At 49.7% G+C, this 20,011-nt stretch overlaps 1 protein-coding gene across 1 annotated transcript; it reads right to left on the bottom strand.

The window, feature by feature from the left end:
• Positions 1 to 831: 831 nt before the first annotated feature.
• LOC134341122 (ABC-type oligopeptide transporter ABCB9-like) lies at positions 832 to 17,962 on the bottom strand (the record flags this gene model as incomplete). The annotated part of the gene is made up of 5 exons (XM_063038890.1): positions 832 to 1,168; positions 10,475 to 10,611; positions 15,341 to 15,500; positions 16,316 to 16,489; positions 17,642 to 17,962. Coding segments are annotated over 5 exons (1,038 nt in total), but the record flags the coding sequence as incomplete, so codon positions are not given.
• Positions 17,963 to 20,011: the final 2,049 nt, after the last annotated feature.

Genomic DNA, 20,011 nt, shown 5'->3' on the forward strand with positions numbered 1-20,011 from the left:
AGGACACATACAAAGGGCATGTTGGTCAGACAAAAATAAATGGACTACTGGAAGAGACAAACCTAAAAAGTTAAGTTGCAATTTCAAAAAGAGCACTAATCTGCATGCTATTGATGAAAAATACGACTGTGTAGCCTTGATGAAAATTAACAATAGACAAGTAATATGGCTTACACCAGAAATGAACGGTAAATTAATTAAAATGGAATTGGGCACTGGCTCAGCTGTTTCAGTCATTCCACAATGCAAGGGAATTATAGACAAGTGAGTCTTACTCAGTGATAGCCAAATCATTGGAGAAGATTATTAGAGAAAGATCTACAAACATTTGGAGAAGTATTGTCTGATCACTGGATAGTCAGCCTGGCTTTTTGAAGGGTTCATGGTCTGAGTGAGTAATGTACAAAGAGAAATGTAGAAAGTGGCCCTGATATTTGTGTCAAAACAATAAAGTCCAAGTTTTTCATTAATTAAGATTAATTTAATGATTTGCCTAACCTAAGTCAGTTTTCTATAGATTAATAACTTGACCCATATTCATTTAAATTGTCATATGCATGAACCTGTCAAAATGTCTTTTAAATGTTCAAATTGAGTCCCACACGTAACATCCACAAAAAAGCTCTCTGCTGTTATCAGTCGTCTGGTATATGAAAACCACACCACCTTTGTTCCCTCTCTTCCCCCTCCCCTCTCTCCCTCATTCTCTCGCTCTCTCTTCATTGTTCTTGTGACACTTAATAAATGATCATAAGCAATTTGTTTTATGCCTTCTTCTTGATTTCCCAGGAACCTCGGAACCAAATCATTAGGATCCAAAATACTTTATTAAACACAAACAACATCATATGTACAATAGTCTAAATTACATTCAAGATCACCCGACTGTGCCTGAGTAGATACCAGCAGGACATCCCGCTGTTCACGACTCCACCTCCGTTTCCACCAGCCCCTCCTCCGATTGCTCAGTCCCTGCGTCCGGGCTGTGCACGTGGAGCAGCCGGTGGTAACTGCTGCCCTTCTCCTGCAGCTGCTGGGGCGTCCCCTCCTCTACCACCTTCCCCCCCTCCAGCACCACGATCCGATCGGCTCTCTCTATCGTACTCGGCCGGTGTGCGATTACCAGCACGGCACGCCCCTCAGCTCGACTGTACACCGACTGGTGGACCTGCGGTGACAGAGAGACGGGTTAGAGAGAGTGGGGCGGGGAGCAGAGGAGAAAGGGGGGAAGAGGAGAGACCGGGAGGGGAGTGTAGGAGGGGCAGGGAGAGAGCTCGGGAGAGGAGTGTGAGAGTGGCAGGAAGGAAGGTACGGGGGGGGGGAGTGAGGCATAGAGAGAGGCATAGGGATAGTCTGGAGGGAGAGTGAGGTGGGGAGAGAGTGATATGCATAGAGTGACATGAAGAACAAAAGGAGGAGTCAGAAAATGGTGAGAGAGAGAGAATGAGATATGCAGGGTGGTGAAAGTGACAATGGTCACAGTGTGTACAGGATGAATGGACCGACAGATACAGAGTGGACAGGGATCAGAGAGACAGGATGGGAAAGAAACTCAGGAGAGAGAGCAATGGAGACAGGGAAACAAAAGCAGATGCTGGAAATCCAGAACCACACACACAAAATGCTGGAAACTCAGCAGGTCAGGCAGCATCTGTGGAAATGATGCTACACACTGTCCTTACACATCTGGAGAAGAAGGATGCTTACGTGAGAATGCTGTTCTTGGACTACAGTTCAACATTCAACACTATAATTCCCTCCAGACTCGACAGGAAGCTCAGAGACCTCGGCCTTCACCCTGCCTTGTGCAGCTGGATCCTGGACTTCCTGTCAGATCGCCGGCAGGTGGTAAGAGTGGGCTCCCTCACCTCCAACCCTCTGACTCTCAACACAGGAGCCCCTCTGGGCTGTGTACTAAGCCTCCTCCTTTACTCTCTGTATACCCACGATTGTGTTGCCACCCACAGCTCCAATCTGCTAATTAAATTTGCTGATGACACTACATTGACTGGCCTAATCTCAAATAATAACAAGGTAGCCTACAGGGAAGTCATCACATTGACCCAGTGTGTCAAGAAACCAACCTCTCCCTCAATGTAGCAAAAACAAAGGAGCTGGCTGTGGATTGCAGGAGGAATGGAGATGAGCTAACCCCGATTGACATCAATGGATCTGGGGTTGAGAGGGTGAATGGCTTTAGGTTCCTCTCACGTGGTCTGTACATACCAACTGTGTGGTGAAAAGAGCATAACAGTGCCTCTTCCACCTCAGACAGTTGAGGAAGTTTGGTATGTCCCCAAATCCTAAAAACTTTCTATAGGAGCACGATTGAGAGCATCCTGACTGGTTGCATCACTGCCTGGTATGGGAACTGTACTTCCCTCAATTGCAGGGCTCTGCAGAGAGTGGTGTGGACAGCCCAGCGCATCTGTACACAAGAAATAGGAGCAGGAGTAGGCCATCCAGCCCATCGAGCCTACTCCACCATTCAATAAGAACATGGCTGATCTGTCCGTAAACTCAGCTCTATCTACCTGCCCTTTCCCCATAACCCTTAATTCCCCTACTATGTAAAAATCTATCTAAATGTATCTTAATTGTATTTAGTGAAGAAGCCTCAACTGCTTCCCTGGGCAGAGAATTCCACAGATTCACCACTCTCTGGGAAAAACAGTTTCTCCTCATCTCCGTCCTAAATCTTCTCCCCTCAATCTTGAGGCAATGTCCCCTAGTTCTAGTCTCACCTACCAATGGAAACAACTTTCCTACTTCTATCTTATCTATCCCTTTCAAAATTATGTATGTTTCTATAAGATCCCCTCTCATTAGAACATAGAACAGTACAGCACATTTCAGGCCCTCTGGCCCACAATGTTGTTCCGACCCTCAAACCCTGCCTCCCATATAACCCCCCACCTTAAATTCCTCCATATACCTGTCTAGTTGTCTCTTAAATTTCACTAGTGTATCTGCCTCCACCACTGACTCAGGCAGTGCATTCCACTCTCTGAGTAAAAAACCTTCCTCTAATATCCCCCTTGAACTTCCCTCCCCTTACCTTAAAGCCACGTCCTCTTATACTGAGCAGTGGTGCCCTGGGGAAGAGGCGCTGGCTATCTACTCTATCTATTCCTCTTAATATCTTGTATACCTCTGTCATGTCTCCTCTCATCCTCCTTCTCTCCAAAGAGTAAAGCCCTAGCTCCCTTAATCTCTGATCATAATGCATACTCTCTAAACCAAGCAGCATCCTGGCAAATCTCCTCTGTACCCTTTCCAACGCTTCCTCTTATGTCCTATAGTGAGGTGACCAGAACTGGACACAATACTCCAAGTGTGGCCTCACCAGAGTTTTATAGAGCTGCATCATTACATTGCGACTCTTAAACTCTATCCCTCGACTTATGAAAGCGAACATCCCATAAGCTTTCTTAACTACCCCATCTACCTGTGAGGCAACTTTCAGGGATCTGTGGACATGTACCCCCAGATCCCTCTGCTCCTCCACACTACCAAGTATCCTGTCATTTACTTTGTACTCTGTCTTGGAATTTGTCCTTCCAAAGTGTACCACCTCACACTTCTCCAGGTTGAACTCCATCTGCCACTTCTCAGCCCACTTCTGCATCCTATCAATGTCTCTCTGCAATCTTTGACAATCCTCTACACTACCCACACCACCACCAACTTTTGTGTTGTCTACAAACTTGCCAACCCACCCTTCTACCCCCACATCCAGGTCGTTAATAAAAATCACGAAAAGTAGAGGTCCCAGAACAGATCCTTGTGGGACACCACTAGTCACAACCCTCCAATCTGAATGTACTCCCTCCACCACGACCCTCTGCCTTCTGCAGGCAAGCCAATTCTGAATCCACCTGGCCAAACTTCCCTGGATCCCATGTCTTCTGACTTTCTGAATAAGCCTACCGTGTGGAACCTTATCAAATGCCTTACTAAAATCCATGAAGATCACATCCACTGCACTACAATCATCTATATGCCTGGTCACCTCCTGAAAGAACTCTATCAGGCTTGTTAGACATGATCTGCCCTTCACAAAGCCAAGCTAACTGTCCCTGATCAGACCATGATTCTCTAAATGCTCATAGATCCTATCTCTAAGAATCTTTTCCAACAGCTTTTCCACCACAGACGTAAGGCTCACTGGTCTATAATTACCCGGACTATCCCTACTACCTTTTTTGAACAATTCTTCGGAATTCTTCTGAATTCCAGAGAGTATAGTCCCAGGCGACTCAATCTCTCCTCAAAGGTTAACCCCTTCATCTCTGGAATCAACCTGGTGAACCTCCTCTGTACTGCCTCCAAAGCCAGTATATTCTTCCTCAAGTATGTAGACCAGAACTGCACACAGTACTCCAGGTGCGGCCTCAACAGTACCCTGTATAGTTGCAGCATGACCTTCCTGCTCTTGAATTCAATCCCTCTAGCAATAAAGGCCAACATTCCGTTTGCCTTCTTAATAACCTGTTGTACCTGCAAGCCAACTTTTTGCGATTCATGAACAAGCACTCCCAAGTCCCTCTGCACAACAGCATGCTGCAATCTTTCACCATTTAAATAATAATCTGCTCTTCTATTATTCCTTCCAAAGTGGATGATCTCGCATTTACCAACGTTATATTCCATCTGCCAGACCTTGGCCCACTCACTTAACCTATCTATATCCCTCTGCAGACTCTCCACATCCTCTGTACAATTTGCTTTTCCACTAAGTTTAGTGTCATCAGCAAATTTTGCTACACTACACTCAGTCCCCTCTTCCAAATCATCAATGTAAATGGTAAACAGCTGCAGGCCCAGCACCGACACCTGCAGCACCCCACTCACCATTGACTGCCAACCGGAGAAACACCCATTTATACCAACTCTCTGCCTTCTATTGGTTAACCAATCCACTATCCATGCCAATACACTTCCTCCGACTCCATGCATCCGTATCTTATTTATAAGTCTCTTGTGCGGCATCTTATCGAACGCCTTCGGGAAATCTAAGTATACGACATACACCCGTCCCCCCCTATATCCACTGCACTCATTATGTCCTCAAAGAACTCCAGTACGTTTGTCAAACAGGACCTGCCCTTTCTGAATCCATGCTGCGTCTGTCTATGGAACCCCTCCTTTCTAAATGTCTTGCTATTTTTTCCTTAATGACAGCTTCAAACATTTTCCCTGACTACAGATGTTAAGCTAACTGGCCTATAGTTGTCTGTCTTTTGCCTACATCCTTTTTTAAAAAGTGTCTTCCATTCTGCTGGGACTTGCCCAGAGTCTAGAGAATTTTGGTAAATGATTACCAACACATCTACTGTAACCTCCGCCAATTCCCTCAGCACCCTGGGATGCATCCCATCAGGACCAGGGGACTTATCTACCTTCAGGCCCTCTAGTTTGCTCATCACTGTCTCTTTAGTGACAGTGATTATATCGAGGTCCTCACCTCCCATTTTGTCCATAACATCATTCTTTGGCATATTAGATGTGCCCTCCACCGTGAAGACCAACACAAAATAGTCGTTCAACGCCTCAGCCATTTCCTTATTACCCAATATCAATTTCCCCTTCTCATCTTCCAAAGGACCTATGTTGACTTTAGCCACCCTCTTCTGCCTTATATATTTATAAAAACTTTTGCTATCTGTTTTTATATTTTGTGCTAATTTACTTTTAAGTAATACTTTACTTAATTTGCTCTATCTTCCCTTTCCTTATTTCTTGTTTAGTTTTTCTTTGTTGCTTTTTAAAGTTTTCCCAATCCTCCAGTCTCCTACTACTCTTTGCGACTTTTACACGAGCTTTTAATTTGATACTATCTCTTATTTCCTTAGGCTGACTCTCCCCACACTTACTGTCCTTTTGAATGGAATATACTTTTGTTGAGCACTGTGAAAAATCTCTGAAAGTATTCCACTATTCCTCAGCTGTCCTACCAAATAGCCTGTGCTCCCGATCCACATTAGCCAACTTCTTCCTCATCCTGTTGTAGTCTCGCTTGTTCAAGCATAAAACACTAGTTTTAGATCTATTTCATCCTCCATCTGTATACGGAATTCAATCATACTATGATCACTCTTTCCAAGAGGATCGCTGACTACAAGATCGTTAATCTTACCTGTCTCATTGCACAGGACTAGATCTAAGATAGCATTTTCCCTTGTTGGTTCACTAACATGCTGCTCAAGAAAGCCATCACGGATGTATTCTATGAAATCCTCCTCAAGACTTCCTTAACCAACCTGATTCACCCAATCCATGTGGAAATTAAAATCCCCCATGACAACTGCTGTTCCGTTCTTACAAGCCTCAGTTATTTCTTGGTTAATTGCCTCTGACACTAAATATTTTTATTGGGTGGTCTATAGACAACTCCCACCAGTGATTTTTTCCCTTTACTATTCTTCATCTCTACCCAGATGGACTCAACATTCTGCTCTGTAGATCTTATATCGTCTCTCACAATCGCCCTGATCTCATCCTTAATCAAGAGCGCCACCCCACCTCCTTTGCCTTCCTGCCAATCTTTCCGTATTACCTGATACCCTTGGATATTTAATTCCCAGTCATCTCCACCTTGCATCCAGGTTTCTGTAATGGCCACTAAATCATATGCCTTGGTACTGATCTGTGCCACAAGTTCACTAACCTTGTTTCTAATACTACGGGCATTTAGATAAAGTACCCTTAAACTCACTGTCCTTTTAGAATCTAGTGACCTATGCTATTTTTGGTTTTTACTTTTATGCACTCTGCTCTTACTTTTTTCTTCACTAACTCTAGCTTTAGTCTCTGCATCACTTTCCTCTTCTTTTCTGTAGATGTGAACTTCCCACTACTCAGGACATTTACAGAGACAGTTGTGTAAAAGGGCCTGAGGGATCACTGGAGACCTGAGTCACCCCAACCACAAACTATCCAGCTGCTACCATCCGGGAAACGGTACCACAGCATAAAGGCCAGGACCAACAGGCTCCGGGACAGCTTCTTCCACCAGGACATCAGACTGATCAATTCATGCTGACACAATTCTATTTCTACGCTACATTGACCGTCCTATTGTACATACCACTTTTCACAAATTACTATAAATTGCACCTTGCACATTTAGATGGAGACATAGTGTGAAGATTTTTACTCCTCATGTATGTGAAGCATATAAGTAATAAAGTCATTTCAATTCAGTCCAAGAGCCTTCTTGGAAAATGCCAGAATAAATCTCATAAGTAGCTCGGATTCACACTCCATGGCACTGGAGAGAGTGACCGTGGTACTGACTGGGAGTCGGGGTGGGGGTCCGGGACTGACTGGGAGTCGGGGTGGGGGTCCGGTACTGACGGGGAGTCGGGGTGGGGGCCCGGTACTGACTGGGAGTCGGGGTGGGGGTCCACAGTACTGACTGGGAGTTGGGGTGAGGGTCTGGTACTGACGGGGAGACGGGGTGGGGTCCGGTACTGTCTGGGAGTTGGGGTGAGGGTCCGGTACTGACTGGGAGTCGGGGTGGGGGTCCAGTACTGACGGGGAGACGGGGTGGGGGTCCGGTACTGATGGGGAGTCGGGGTGGGGGTCCACAGTACTAACTGGGAGTCGGGGTGAGGGTCTGGTACTGACAGGGAGTCGGGGTGAGGGTCCGGTACTGACTGGAGGTTGGGGTGGGGGTCCGGTACTGACGGGGAGTCGGGATGGGTGTCCACGGTATTGACAAGGAGTCGGGGCGAGGGTCTGGTACTGACGGGGAGTCGGGGTGGGGGTCCGGTACTGATTGGGAGTTGGGTTGGGGGTCCGCGGTACTGACTGGGAGTCGGGGTGGGGGTCCGCGGTACTGACTGGGAGTCGGGGTGGGGATCCGTGGTACTGATGGGGAGTTGGGGTGGGGGTCCAGTACTGACGGTAGTCGAGGTGAGGGTCCGGTACTGACTGGGAGTCAGGGTGAGGGTCCGGTACTGACTGGGAGTCGGGGTGAGGGTCCGGTACTGACTGGGTGTCAGGTTGGGGGTCCGGTACAGACGGGGAGTCAAGGTGGGAGTCCGGTACTGACTGGGAGTCGGGGTGACGGTCCGGTACTGACGGTAGTTGGGGTGAGGGTCCGGTACTGACGGGGAGTCGGGATGGGGGTCCGCGGTACTGACTGGGAGTCGGGGTGGGGATCCGTGGTACTGATGGGGAGTTGGGGTGGGGGTCCAGTACTGACTGGGAGTCGGGGTGGGGGTCCGGTACTGACTGGGAGTCGGGGTAAGGGTCCGGTACTGATGGGGTGTCGGAGTGGTGGTCCGTGGTACTGATGGGGAGTTGGGGTGGGGTCCAGTACTGATGGGGAGTCGGAGTGGGGGTCCAGTACTGATGGGGAGTCAGAGTGGAGGTCCGGTACTGACTGGGAGTCGGGGTGGGGGTCCGGTACTGATGGTAGTCGGGGTGAGGGTCCGGTACTGACTGGGAGTCAGGGTGAGGGTCCGGTACTGACGGTAGTCGAGGTGAGGGTCCGGTACTGACTGGGAGTCAGGGTGAGGGTCCGGTACTGATGGGGTGTCGGGGTGGTGGTCCGTGGTACTGATGGGGTGTCAGGGTGGGGGACCAGTACTGATGGGGAGTCGGGGGAGGGCCCGGTACTAACTGGTAGTCGGGGTGGGGGTCCGGTACTGACTGGGAGTCGGGGTGAGGGTCCGGTACTGACTGGGAGTCGGGGTGGGGGTCCAGTACTGACTGGGAGTCTGGGTGGGTGTCCGTGGTACTGATGGGGAGTCGGGGTGGGGGTCCGGTACTGACTGGGAGCCGGGGTGGGGGCCCGGTACTGACTGGGAGTCGGTGTGGGGGTCCAGTACTGACTAGGAGTCGGGGTGGGGGTCCACAGTACTGAGAAGGAGTCGGGGTAAGGGTCCGGTACTGATGGGGAGTCGGGGTGGGGGTCCGTGGTACTGATGGGGTGTCAGGGTGGGGGACCAGTACTGATGGGGAGTTGGGGGAGGGCCCAGTACTAACTGGTAGTCGGGGTGGGGGTCTGGTACTGACTGGGAGTCGGGGTGAGGGTCCGGTACTGACTGGGAGTCGGGGTGGGGGTCTGGTACTGACTGGAGGATGGGGTGTGGGTCCGGTACTGACTGGGAGTCAGAGTGAGGGTCCGGTACTGACTGGAAGTCGGGATGGGGGTCCGCGGTACTGACTGGGAGTCGGGGTGGGGGTCCGGTACTGACTGGCAGTTGGGGTGAGGGTCCGGTACTGACGGGGAGTCGGGCTGGGTCCAGTACTGACTGGGAGTCGGTGTGGGGGTCCGGTACTGACGGGGAGTCGGAGTGGGGGTCCGGTACTGACTGGGAGTTGAGGTGAGGGTCCGGTATTGACTGGCAGTCGGGGTGAGGGTCCAGTACTGACGGGGAGTCGGGGTGGGGGTCTGGTACTGACGGGGAGTCGGGCTGGGGGTCTGGTACTGACTGGGAGTCAGGGTGGGGGTCCGGTACTGACTGGGTGTCGGGTTGGGGGTCCGGTACTGACTGGGAGTCGGGTTGGGGGTCTGGTACTGACGGTAGTTGGGGTGAGGGTCCGGTACTGACGGGGAGTTGGGATGGGGGTCCACGGTATGGTCTGGGAGTCGGGATGGGGGTCCACGGTACTGACTGGGAGTCGGGGTGGGGGTCCACGGTACTGACTGGGAGTCGGGGTGGGGGTCCGTGGTACTGATGGGGTGTCGGAGTGGGGATCCGTGGTACTGATGGGGAGTTGGGGTGCGGGTCCAGTACTGATGGGGAGTCGGAGTGGGGGTCCGTAGTACTGACTGGGAGTCGGGTTGGGGGTCCGGTACTGACTGGGAGTCGGTGTGGGGGTCCGGTACTGACGGGGAGTCGGAGTGGGGGTCCGGTACTGACTGGGAGTCGAGGTGAGGGTCCGGTATTGACTGGCAGTCGGGGTGAGGGTCCAGTACTGACGGGGAGTCGGGGTGGGGGTCTGGTACTGACTGGGAGTCAGGGTGGGGGTCCGGTACTGACTGAGTGTCGGGTTGGGGGTCCAGTACTGACGGTAGTTGGAGTGAGGGTCCGGTACTGACGGGGAGTCGGGATGGAGGTCCGCGGTACGGACTGGGAGTTGGGGTGAGGGTCCACAGTACTGACTGGGAGTCGTGGTGGGGGTCCACGGTACTGACTGGGAGTCGGGGTGGGGGTCCACGGTATTGACTGGGAGTCGGGGTGAGGGTCCGTTACTGACTGGGAGTCGGGGTGACGGTTCGGTACTGACTGGGAGTCGGGGTGGGGGTCTGGTACTGACTGGGAGTCGGGGTGGGGGTCTGGTACTGATGGGAGTCCGGTACTGACTGGGAGTTGGGGTGGGGGTCCGGTACTGATGGGGAGTTGGGGTGGGGGTCCGGTACTGACTGGGAGTCGGGGTGGGGGTCCGGTACTGACTGGGAGTCGGGGTGGGGGTCCGGTACTGATGGGGAGTTGGGGTGGGGGTCCGCGATACTCACCAGGTGCTCGGTCTCATTGTCCAGGCAGCTTGTTGCATCGTCCAGAATGAGGACCTGAGGGTCTCGAATCAGAGCTCGGGCAATGGCCACTCGCTGCTTCTGTCCCCCCGAGAGTTGTCCCCCCTTTTCACCGGCGTCTGTGGACAGAGAGGGAGAGTGTGGTCATGGGGACGTGGGGACTGGGAATTGCTCGATCAGAGCTTCCAGCACATTATACCGGGTGAGGGATTGGTAACACTCACAGCAAATAACTTCCTGAAAAGCAAACCATTCCTTGTCTTCACCACCTTCTGCCCCAGTGGTTATCACAGTGTGTCAAACCAGTGGTGTCATCACAGTGGTTTATCACAGTGGTTTATCACAGCTACTTCGTCACCCACATTCATCCTTTCTTTAGCTCACTCCTCACCTGCACTCTCTCCACCTCAGAACATCAACTCTTCTCAGTCCCTCTTCCATCCCCCTCACTCACACTCACCCCCTCAGCCATTTTCACTTCCTCCTCATCCTGGCTCACTCCTCAACCCTATCCCTCACTCACTGCTACCCAACCAGGCACCCACTCACTCAGCTCACCCACAATCATTCTTCTTCTCTGTCTCCCGTCAGACCACCTCTCACTCTCCATGTCCTCATTCTCAGTCTCCTCTCAATTCCCCTCTGTCCACCTCAGTTCTCACTCTGCCCTCCCTCCTCACTACATTCCCTACTCCTCTCTCTAGTCTCTCCTCTCACTTCCCCTCTCTCCCCCTCAAGGATAAAAAACCCACGATGGGAATCATATATCAGCCTCCAAATAGTAACCAAGATGTGGGGTTGAGATTGCAAACGGAGCTGGAAAGGGCATGGAATAAGGGTAATGACACAACTGTAATGTGGGACTTCAGTATGCAAGGGGATTGGGAAAGTCGGGAAGGTACTGGATCTCAGGAGAGGGAGTTTGTAGAATGCCTACAGGATGGCTTTTTGGAGCAACTTGTCCAGAAGCCCACCAGGGGATCGGCTGTTTTGGATTGGGTGCTGTGTAACAAACCTGAGGCGATTAGGGAGCTGGAGGTAAAGGAACCTCTTGGAAGTAGTGATCATAATATGACTGAGTTCAGTTTCAAATTTGAAAAGGAGAAGTTGGTATCAGGTGTATCGATATTTCAGTGGAACAGGGGAAATTACAGTGGTATGAGAGAGGACTGGCCCAAGTCGATTGGAAAAGTAAACTAAATGGAGGGACGGCAGAGCAGAATTGGATGAAATTCCTACAAGAAATAAGGAAAATGCAGGAAAAATATATTCCAAGAAAAAAGAAAATCATGAATGGAAAAATGGCACAAATGTGGCTAACGAGAGAGGTTAAGGCAAAAATAAAAGTAAAAGAAATGGTGTACAAGGAAGCAAAAATTAGTGGGAAAAATGAGGACTGGAAGACTTTTAAAAACTTACAGAAAGAAACTAAGAAAGTCATTAGGAAGGAAAAGATGAATTATGAAAGGAAGTTGGCGATTAACATAAAAAAGGATACTAAGAGTTTTTAAAAATATATGAAGAGTAAAAGAGTGACAAGGGTAGGTATGGGACCGATTGAAAATGATGCTGGAGTAACTATAATGGAAACAAAGAGATGGCGGAGGAACTGAATGAGTATTTTGCATCAGTCTTCACAGTGGAAGACATGAGCAATATACCTGATAGCCAGAGGTATCAGGGAATAGAATTAGGTACAGTCAAGATAACTAGAGAGAAAGTGCTTGGGAAGCTAAGTGGACTAAGAATAGATAAGTCTCCTGGTCCGGATGAGGTGCACCCAAGGGTTCTGAAGGAGGTGGCCTTTGGAGATTGTGGAAGCATTGGAAATGATCTTCCAGGAATTAATAGACTCTGGCATGGTTCCGGAGGACTGGAAGGTCGCAAATGTAGTTCCACTATTTAAGAAAGGAAGGAGGCAGCAAAAAGAAAATTACAGACCTATTAGTCTGACATCGGTGGTTGGAAAGATATTGGAGTCAATCCTCAAGGACGAGGTTATGAAATACCTCGAGGTGCATGACAAGATAGGCCGAAGCCAGCATGATTTCATGAAGGAAAGATCCTGCCTTACCAACTTATTGGAATTTTTTGAGGTAATCTCGAATAAGATTGACAAGGGAGAGGCTGTGGATGTTGTGTATTTGGATTTTCAAAAGGCCTTCGATAAGGTGCCGCATATGAGGCTGCTTAATAAGATGAGAACCCTTGGAATTACAGGAAAGATATTGGAATGGGTGGAGCATTGGCTGATAGGCAGAAAGCAAAGGGATCCTATTCTGATTGGTTGCCGGTTACTAGTGGTGTTCCGCAGGGGTCGGTGTTGGGGCCGCTTCTTTTTACAATGTATATCGATGATTTGGATTATGGATTAAATGGTTTTGTGGCCAAGTTTGCGGATGACACCAAGATAGGTGGAGGACCAGGAAATGTTGAAGAAATGAAAAGGTTGCAGAGAGACTTAGTCAGTTTAGGAGAGTGGGCAAAGAAATGGCAGATGAGATACAACGTTGACAAATGTACGGTTGTACATTTCGGAAGAAGAAATAATCGGGCAGATTATTATTTAGATGGGGAGAAAATTCAAAAATCGGAAGTGCAAAGGGACTTGGGGGTCCTCGTGCAGGATACCCTAAAGGTTAACCGCCAGGTTGGATCGGCGGTAAAGAAAGCGAATGCTATGTTGGCATTCATTTCAAGAGGAATAGTGTATAAGAGTAAGGAGGTGTCGATGAGGCTCTATGGGGCATTAGTGAGACCTCATTTGGAATACTGTGTGCAGTTTTGGGCCCCCTATCTTAGAAAGGATGTACTGATGTTGGAGAGAGTTCAGAGAAGATTTACGAGGATGATTCCTGGAATGCAGGGGCTAACGTATGAGGAGCGTTTGTTGGCCCTTGGATTATATTCATTAGAGTATAGAAGAATGAGAGGGGATCTCATAGAAACGTTTTGAACGTTGAACGGGTTGGACAGAATAGATGTGGAAAGGTTGTTTCCCTTGGCAGGTGAGTCCAGGACAAGAGGCCATAGTCTTAGAATTAGAGGGTACCCAGTTAAAACAGAGATGAGGAGAAATTTTTTTAGCCAGAGGGTCGTGGATTTGTGGAATTTGTTGCCACATACAGCTGTGGAGGCCTAATCATTGAGGGTGTTTAAGGAGGAGATTGACAGGTATCTAATTAGTCAGGGTATCAAGGAATATGGGGAAAAAGCCAGAAATTGGAACTAGATAGGTGAATAGTTTAGCTCATGGGGGAGCTACGGAGCAGACTCGATGGGCTGAATGGCCTACTTCTGCTCCTTTGTCTTGTGATCTTGTGAACTGTAATGGGGGACTTCAACATGCAAGGGGATTGGGAAAATCAGGTTGGTGTCAGATTGTAAGAGAGGGAATTTGTTGAATGCCTATCAGATGGCTTTTTAGAGCAGTTTGTGCTTGAGCCTACTCAGGGAAAGGCTATCTTAGATTGGGTGTTGTGTAATAACACAGATCTTATTAGGAGGTTTAAAGGAACCTTGGGAGACAGTGGTCATACAGCAATTTGAGAGGGAGAAGCATAAGTAACATGTGTCAGTATCACAATGGAATGAAAGGAATTACAGAGGCATGAAAGAGGAGCTTGCCCAGGTGGAATGGAGGGAGATACTGGCAGGGATAACGGCAGAGCAGAAGTGGCTGAAGTTTCTGGGAATATTTCACAAGATGCAGGATGGATATGTCCCACAAGTTGTTCTCAAATGGCAGGTGTAGGCAACTGTGGCTGACAAGGGAAGTTAAGGACTGCATAAAAGCCAAGGCAAGGGCATATAAGGTAGCAAATTACACAGATTTAGCACTCTCTGACTAAAGTAATTTCTCCGTATCTCAGTTCTAAAAGGACGTCCTTCAATACTGAAGTCATTCCCTCCTGTCCTAGACTCCCCTACCATGGGAAATAATTTTGTCATATCTAATCTGTTCAGACCTTTTAACATTTGGAATGTTTCTACGAGATGCCCCCAATTCGCCCGAACTCCAGGGAATACAGCCCAAGAGCTATCAGATGTTCCTCATACGGTAACCCTTTCATTCCTGGAATCATTCTCATGAATCTTCTCTGAACCCTCTCCAATGTCAGTATACCCTTTCTAAAATAAGGAGCCCAAAACTTCACACAAATATCCCAAGTGTGGTCTCACGAGTGCCTTATAGAGCCACAACATCACATCCCTGCTCTTATATTCTATACCTCCAGAAATGAATGCCAACATTGCATTCGCCTTCTTCACCACTGACCTAACCTGAAGGTTAACCTTTAGGGTATCCTGCACAATGACTCCCAAGTCCCTTTGCATCTCTGCATTTTGAATTCTCTCCCCATCTAAATAATAGTCTGCTCGTTTATTTCTTCCACCAAAGTGCATGACCATACACTTTCTAACATTGTATTTCATTTGCTACTTCTTCGCCCATTCCCCTAAACTATTTAAGTCTCTCTGCAGGCTCTCTGTTTCCTCAACACTACCCACTCCTCAACCTATCTTTGTATCACTGGCAAAATTAGCCACAAATCCATTAATCCCATAGTCCAATTCATTGACAACATCGTAAAAAGCAGTGGTCCCAACACCGACCCCTGTGGAACTCCACTGGTAACCGGCAGCCAGCCAGAATAGAAGATAGAATGGTGGAGCAGACTCGATGGGCTGAATGGCCTAATTCTGCTCCTATGTCTTATGGTCTAAATCTCATTCCACCCTCTCTCCCACTTTCTTCTCACTCCTAGCCTCTCTCTCTCTCAGCCCTCACTTGCCTCCCTCCCCTTCAAAGCTCAACCCTCTCTCCCCACTCCCCACCCCCCCTACCTGTGCTGTACCCGTCCCTCAGCGCTGTGACGAACTGGTGTGCACAGGCATCTCTCGCTGCGTTGGCCACACGTTCAGCGGAGACATCCTCCAGTCCGTAGGCGATGTTCTCCTCCACCGACCGAGCAAACAGCACCGGCTCTTGGCTCACCAGGGCCACCTGGACAACATTGTCAGTGAAACCAGGCAGAGGGGGAGGGCCAGGTGGGGGGTTTAGAGGGTACAGAGAGTGCGAGGGAGAACAGTACAGAACATTTCTGTCAACTAAGATGCCAATTTAACATAAACCCAACTGCCTGAATAAGGTCTACATCGCTCCCCCTCACCAACCTCGTCACGTGCCTGATTAAATGACTCTTTAACAATGTGATTGTATTGGGCCGAGTGTTCCAAGCACCCACACTGTGTAATGAAAATCCTGCCCCACAAACCCCCTTTATATGTTCACCCCCTACCTTAAACCTCCGCCTTGTAGAAAGGAGCAGGTTCTAGTTTGGCACATTGACCATTGCTATTCCAGTGCATGTACTGAAATAACGTAGAGCTCATGTATCAGACACCTCATACTTTCCCTGTGTCTGAGCCCCTGCTCCTTGACCTGGGTCCTAGAACCCATTCCCCACCCAACACACTGTCTTCATTATCGATTCTCCCTTTTCAATGGCCCAAGAACAGACCCACCCCTCCGTTAACCTTCCCACCGCCCTGTGTGTGACCCCTTCCTCCTTCACTGTAACCCCCTCTCCACCCTGAGGGTGATTCCCCACATCAATTCATGTTTGACCCCACTCACCATCTCGTCTATACCCCCCCCCTTACCTTGCTGTGGTAATGCTTGTGCTCGTACCCCTCGATGGGAATCCCATCCAGCAGGAGGGACACACAGGTGGTCGCACCCCATGGCTCTCTGAACCCCTCACTGTCCCATGTATGGAGCTCTCTCACCAGCCCCTGTGTAACTCCCACCCGCCTTACCTTCCTGTGGTAATGCTTGTGCTCGTACTCCTCGATGGGAATCCCATCCAGCAGGATCTGTCCCGACTGGGGCTGATAGAAACGTTGCAGGAGGGACACACAGGTGGTCTTCCCCGCGGCCGAGGCCCCCACCAGGGCCGTCACCTCCCCACTCCGCACCTCAAAGGACACATTCTGCAAAAATAACATCTGGCCTCATTACTGGGGTCTGGCCTTCACTCACATCAGCCCGTAATGAATTCAGGAACGGGAGCAGGTACCGGAGTGAGGAGAGGGGAAAGGAAAAGGAGGGAGGTGGATGGGGAGGGAAGTCAGTGTGGGAGGTGGAGAGAGAATGGATGGTGAGGGGGGTAGTGGGGGAGAGGTCAGTGAGGGGGGGTTATGTGAAAAGGAGGGGTGAAGAGAAGAGGAAGATAGGAGGTATAGGAATTGGAAAGAGGATCTAACATACACAGAACACTGGGCGAACACTGTGCAGAGGTAGCCGTGAGGGGGGTGGTGGAGGGTCCACATGCGGGGGGTGCATGCACTGGGAGCCGTGTGCAGAAGGACAGTTTGCGTAGAGTAAACCACGTGCTCGATGAGCTGTGTACCGGTTGACAGCTGAGCAGGGTGGTCGTCATGTCTGCAGAGTGCTGGGGGAAGACTGGCAGTGTGTATCTGTCCTTTACATGTTTTTTGGGGAATTAGTAAGAACACCCTGCGGGTGAGTAAAGCCACTGGTTTACAGCAGTGAGGGTGGAATTGTGCTGGTGGTGAACACTGGGCTTTGCACTGTGGCTGATTGCTCCTGGAGGATTTACAGTGGATCCACACTTCCATTACTATTAAAGATTCAGAGGGTCAGTGGTTGAATATCTTCCCTGACACAGGGTTGAGCGAACCTGAGAGATCAGGGAACTGCGGGCAAAGGAGGACTGGCAGAGGGGAGGAATGGAAACCGGGGTAGACCAGCTGAGGTCACATTGAATGGCAGGACAGGCTGAAAGAGTTGACTGTCTTTCTCATGTTCTAGTATTCTTCTGTAACTCACTAATCTTCCTCTGAAAACTTCTCTCCCCAACTATGTCACCAGAATTAATGTCAGCAATAAACCCAGATGTTCTCTGTCCCTCCCTCAGTGCAAACTGAAGGCCACTGAAGATCTACTGGTCACTGATATTGAATGGACACAGGCTAACCTCACTCTCTGACCAATTCCTCACCCAGGCTGTGACCTCTATCACAACTGCTCACTGGCTGTAAACCTTCCTGTCCACGTGGATGTCCTGATTTGCCTCGTTTCGGTGAAGTACCCTGTTTGCAGTGTGGAATGAGGCACCTTACCTTCAACACCGGAAGATCTGGCTGCCTGGGGTAGGCAAATGTCACATTCTTGAACTCGATGTGTGCCTTCAGCTTTGTTGGCCTGAGGGTCCCCACAGGGGGCATGACAGACCTACGATCCATGTACTCAAAGACTTTCTCCGAGGCCCCAACAGCTTTCTTCACATGAGGGTAGACGTGGAGTAGGGCCTGTAGTGAGACACAACAGAGTTTACTGCAACCCGCACTGCTAGAGACAGGGTAACAATCAGAGACTTCAATAAACACAGCAAAGACAGGGACGACTCTAAACAAGATCACCTTGACTCCCACCCGACTCGGCTATCGATGCAAGTACCAATCAGTCCATATCTGAGGACTGTTGGTTAGTGTTCAGTTATTGGATTGTGACACTAGTTACCAAAATCAAAACTGTTTATTGTCACTCTTCAGTACATGAGTGTAAAGGAGGATGAAATGATTCTTACTCCAGATCCGATGTAGCATAAAAAACACGATAAATATACATAAAAAGGCAATCCTATGTCACTATGTACAAGGAACTGTATGTGGGGCTGTACATACAAAAACTTAGGTGATAGATGGAGGTACTGATCAGCCTGACGGCCTGGGGTAAGTCACTGTTCTGAATCCAATCATCCAGGTGGGGATGCTGCATAACCTCTTCACTGATAAGAGTGGGACAAACAGTTCATAAATAGCGTGGGTGAGATATTGCTGGCCTTTGTCAGGCACATTTCTGTATACACACACCTGATGGCAGCAAGGCTAGTGCTGGTGGTGCACTGGGCAGTTGTAACCACTTGTCATAGAGCCCTCCTGTGTGTCGCAGTGCAGTTTCTGTACCACACACTGATGCACTATGTTAGAATACCCACAACCATGCACTTGTAGAGGGTTGTATGTATTGGAGTTCATGGACCAGCTCTCTTCAGCATCCTCAGAAAGCAGAGGTGTTGGTGACTGTGGAGATGTTGGTGACCGTGGTGGGTGTTGGTGACTGTGGAGGTGTTGGTGACTGTGGAGGTGTTGGTGACTGTGGAGGGTGTTGGTGACTGTGGAGGTGTTGGTGACTGTGGAGGTGTTGGTGACTGTGGAGGATGTTGGTGACTGTGGAGATGTTGGTGACTGAGGCGATGTTGGTGACTGTGGAGGTGTTGGTGACTGTGGAGGTGTTGGTGACTGTGGAGGATGTTGGTGACTGTGGAGACGTTGGTGACTGTGGAGGATGTTGGTGACTGTGGAGGTGTTGGTGACTGTGGAGATGTTGGTGACTGTGGAGATGTTGGTGACTGTGGAGGTGTTGGTGACTGTGGGGGTGTTGGTGACTGTGGAGGTGTCGGTGACTGTGGAGGTGTTGGTGACTGTGGAGATGTCGGTGACTGTGGAGGTGTGGGTGACTGTGGAGATGTCGGTGACTGTGGAGGTGTTGGTGACTGTGGAGGATGTCGGTGACTGTGGAGGTGTTGGTGACTGTGGAGGTGTTGGTGACTGTGGATCTGTTGGTGACTGTGGAGATGTTGGTGACTGTGGAGGATGTTGGTGACTGTGGAGATGTTGGTGACTGTGGAGGATGTTGGTGACAGTGGAGATGTTGGTGACTGTGGAGATGTTGGTGACTGGAGGGTGTTGGTGACTGTGGAGGTGTTGGTGACTGTGGAGGATGTTGGTGACTGTGGAGATGTTGGTGACTGTGGAGGATGTTGGTGACTGTGGAGATGTTGGTGACTGTGGAGGTGTTGGTGACTGTGGAGATGTTGGTGACTGTGGAGGTGTTGGTGACGGTGGAGGTGTTGGTGACTGTGGATACGTTGGTGATTGTGGATACGTTGGTGACTGTGGAGGTGTTGGTGACTGTGGATGTGTTGGTGACTGTGGAGGTGTTGGTGACTGTGGAGGGTGTTGGTGACTGTGGAGGATGTTGGTGACTGTGGAGGATGTTGGTGACTGGAGGATGTTGGTGACTGTGGAGATGTTGGTGACTGTGGAGGGTGTTGGTGACTGTGGAGGATGTTGGAGACTGTGGAGGGTGTTGGTGACTGTGGAGGATGTTGGAGACTGTGGAGGGTGTTGGAGACTGTGGAGGGTGTTGGTGACTGTGGAGATGTTGGTGACTGTGGAGATGTTGGAGACTGTGGAGATGTTGGAGACTGTGGAGATGTTGGTGACTGTGGAGGATGTTGGAGACTGTGGAGATGTTGGTGACTGTGGAGATGTTGGTTCCTGTGGAGATGTTGGTGACTGTGGAGGTGTTTGTGACTGTGGAGGTGTTGGTGACTGTGGAGGTGTTGGTGACTGTGGAGGATGTTGGTGACTGTGGAGGTGTTGGTGACTGTGGAGGATGTTGGTGACTGTGGAGGATGTTGGTGA

This window comes from Mobula hypostoma, assembly GCF_963921235.1.
Source record: "Mobula hypostoma chromosome 5 unlocalized genomic scaffold, sMobHyp1.1 SUPER_5_unloc_3, whole genome shotgun sequence".
In the NCBI taxonomy this organism is placed as follows: domain Eukaryota; kingdom Metazoa; phylum Chordata; class Chondrichthyes; order Myliobatiformes; family Myliobatidae; genus Mobula; species Mobula hypostoma.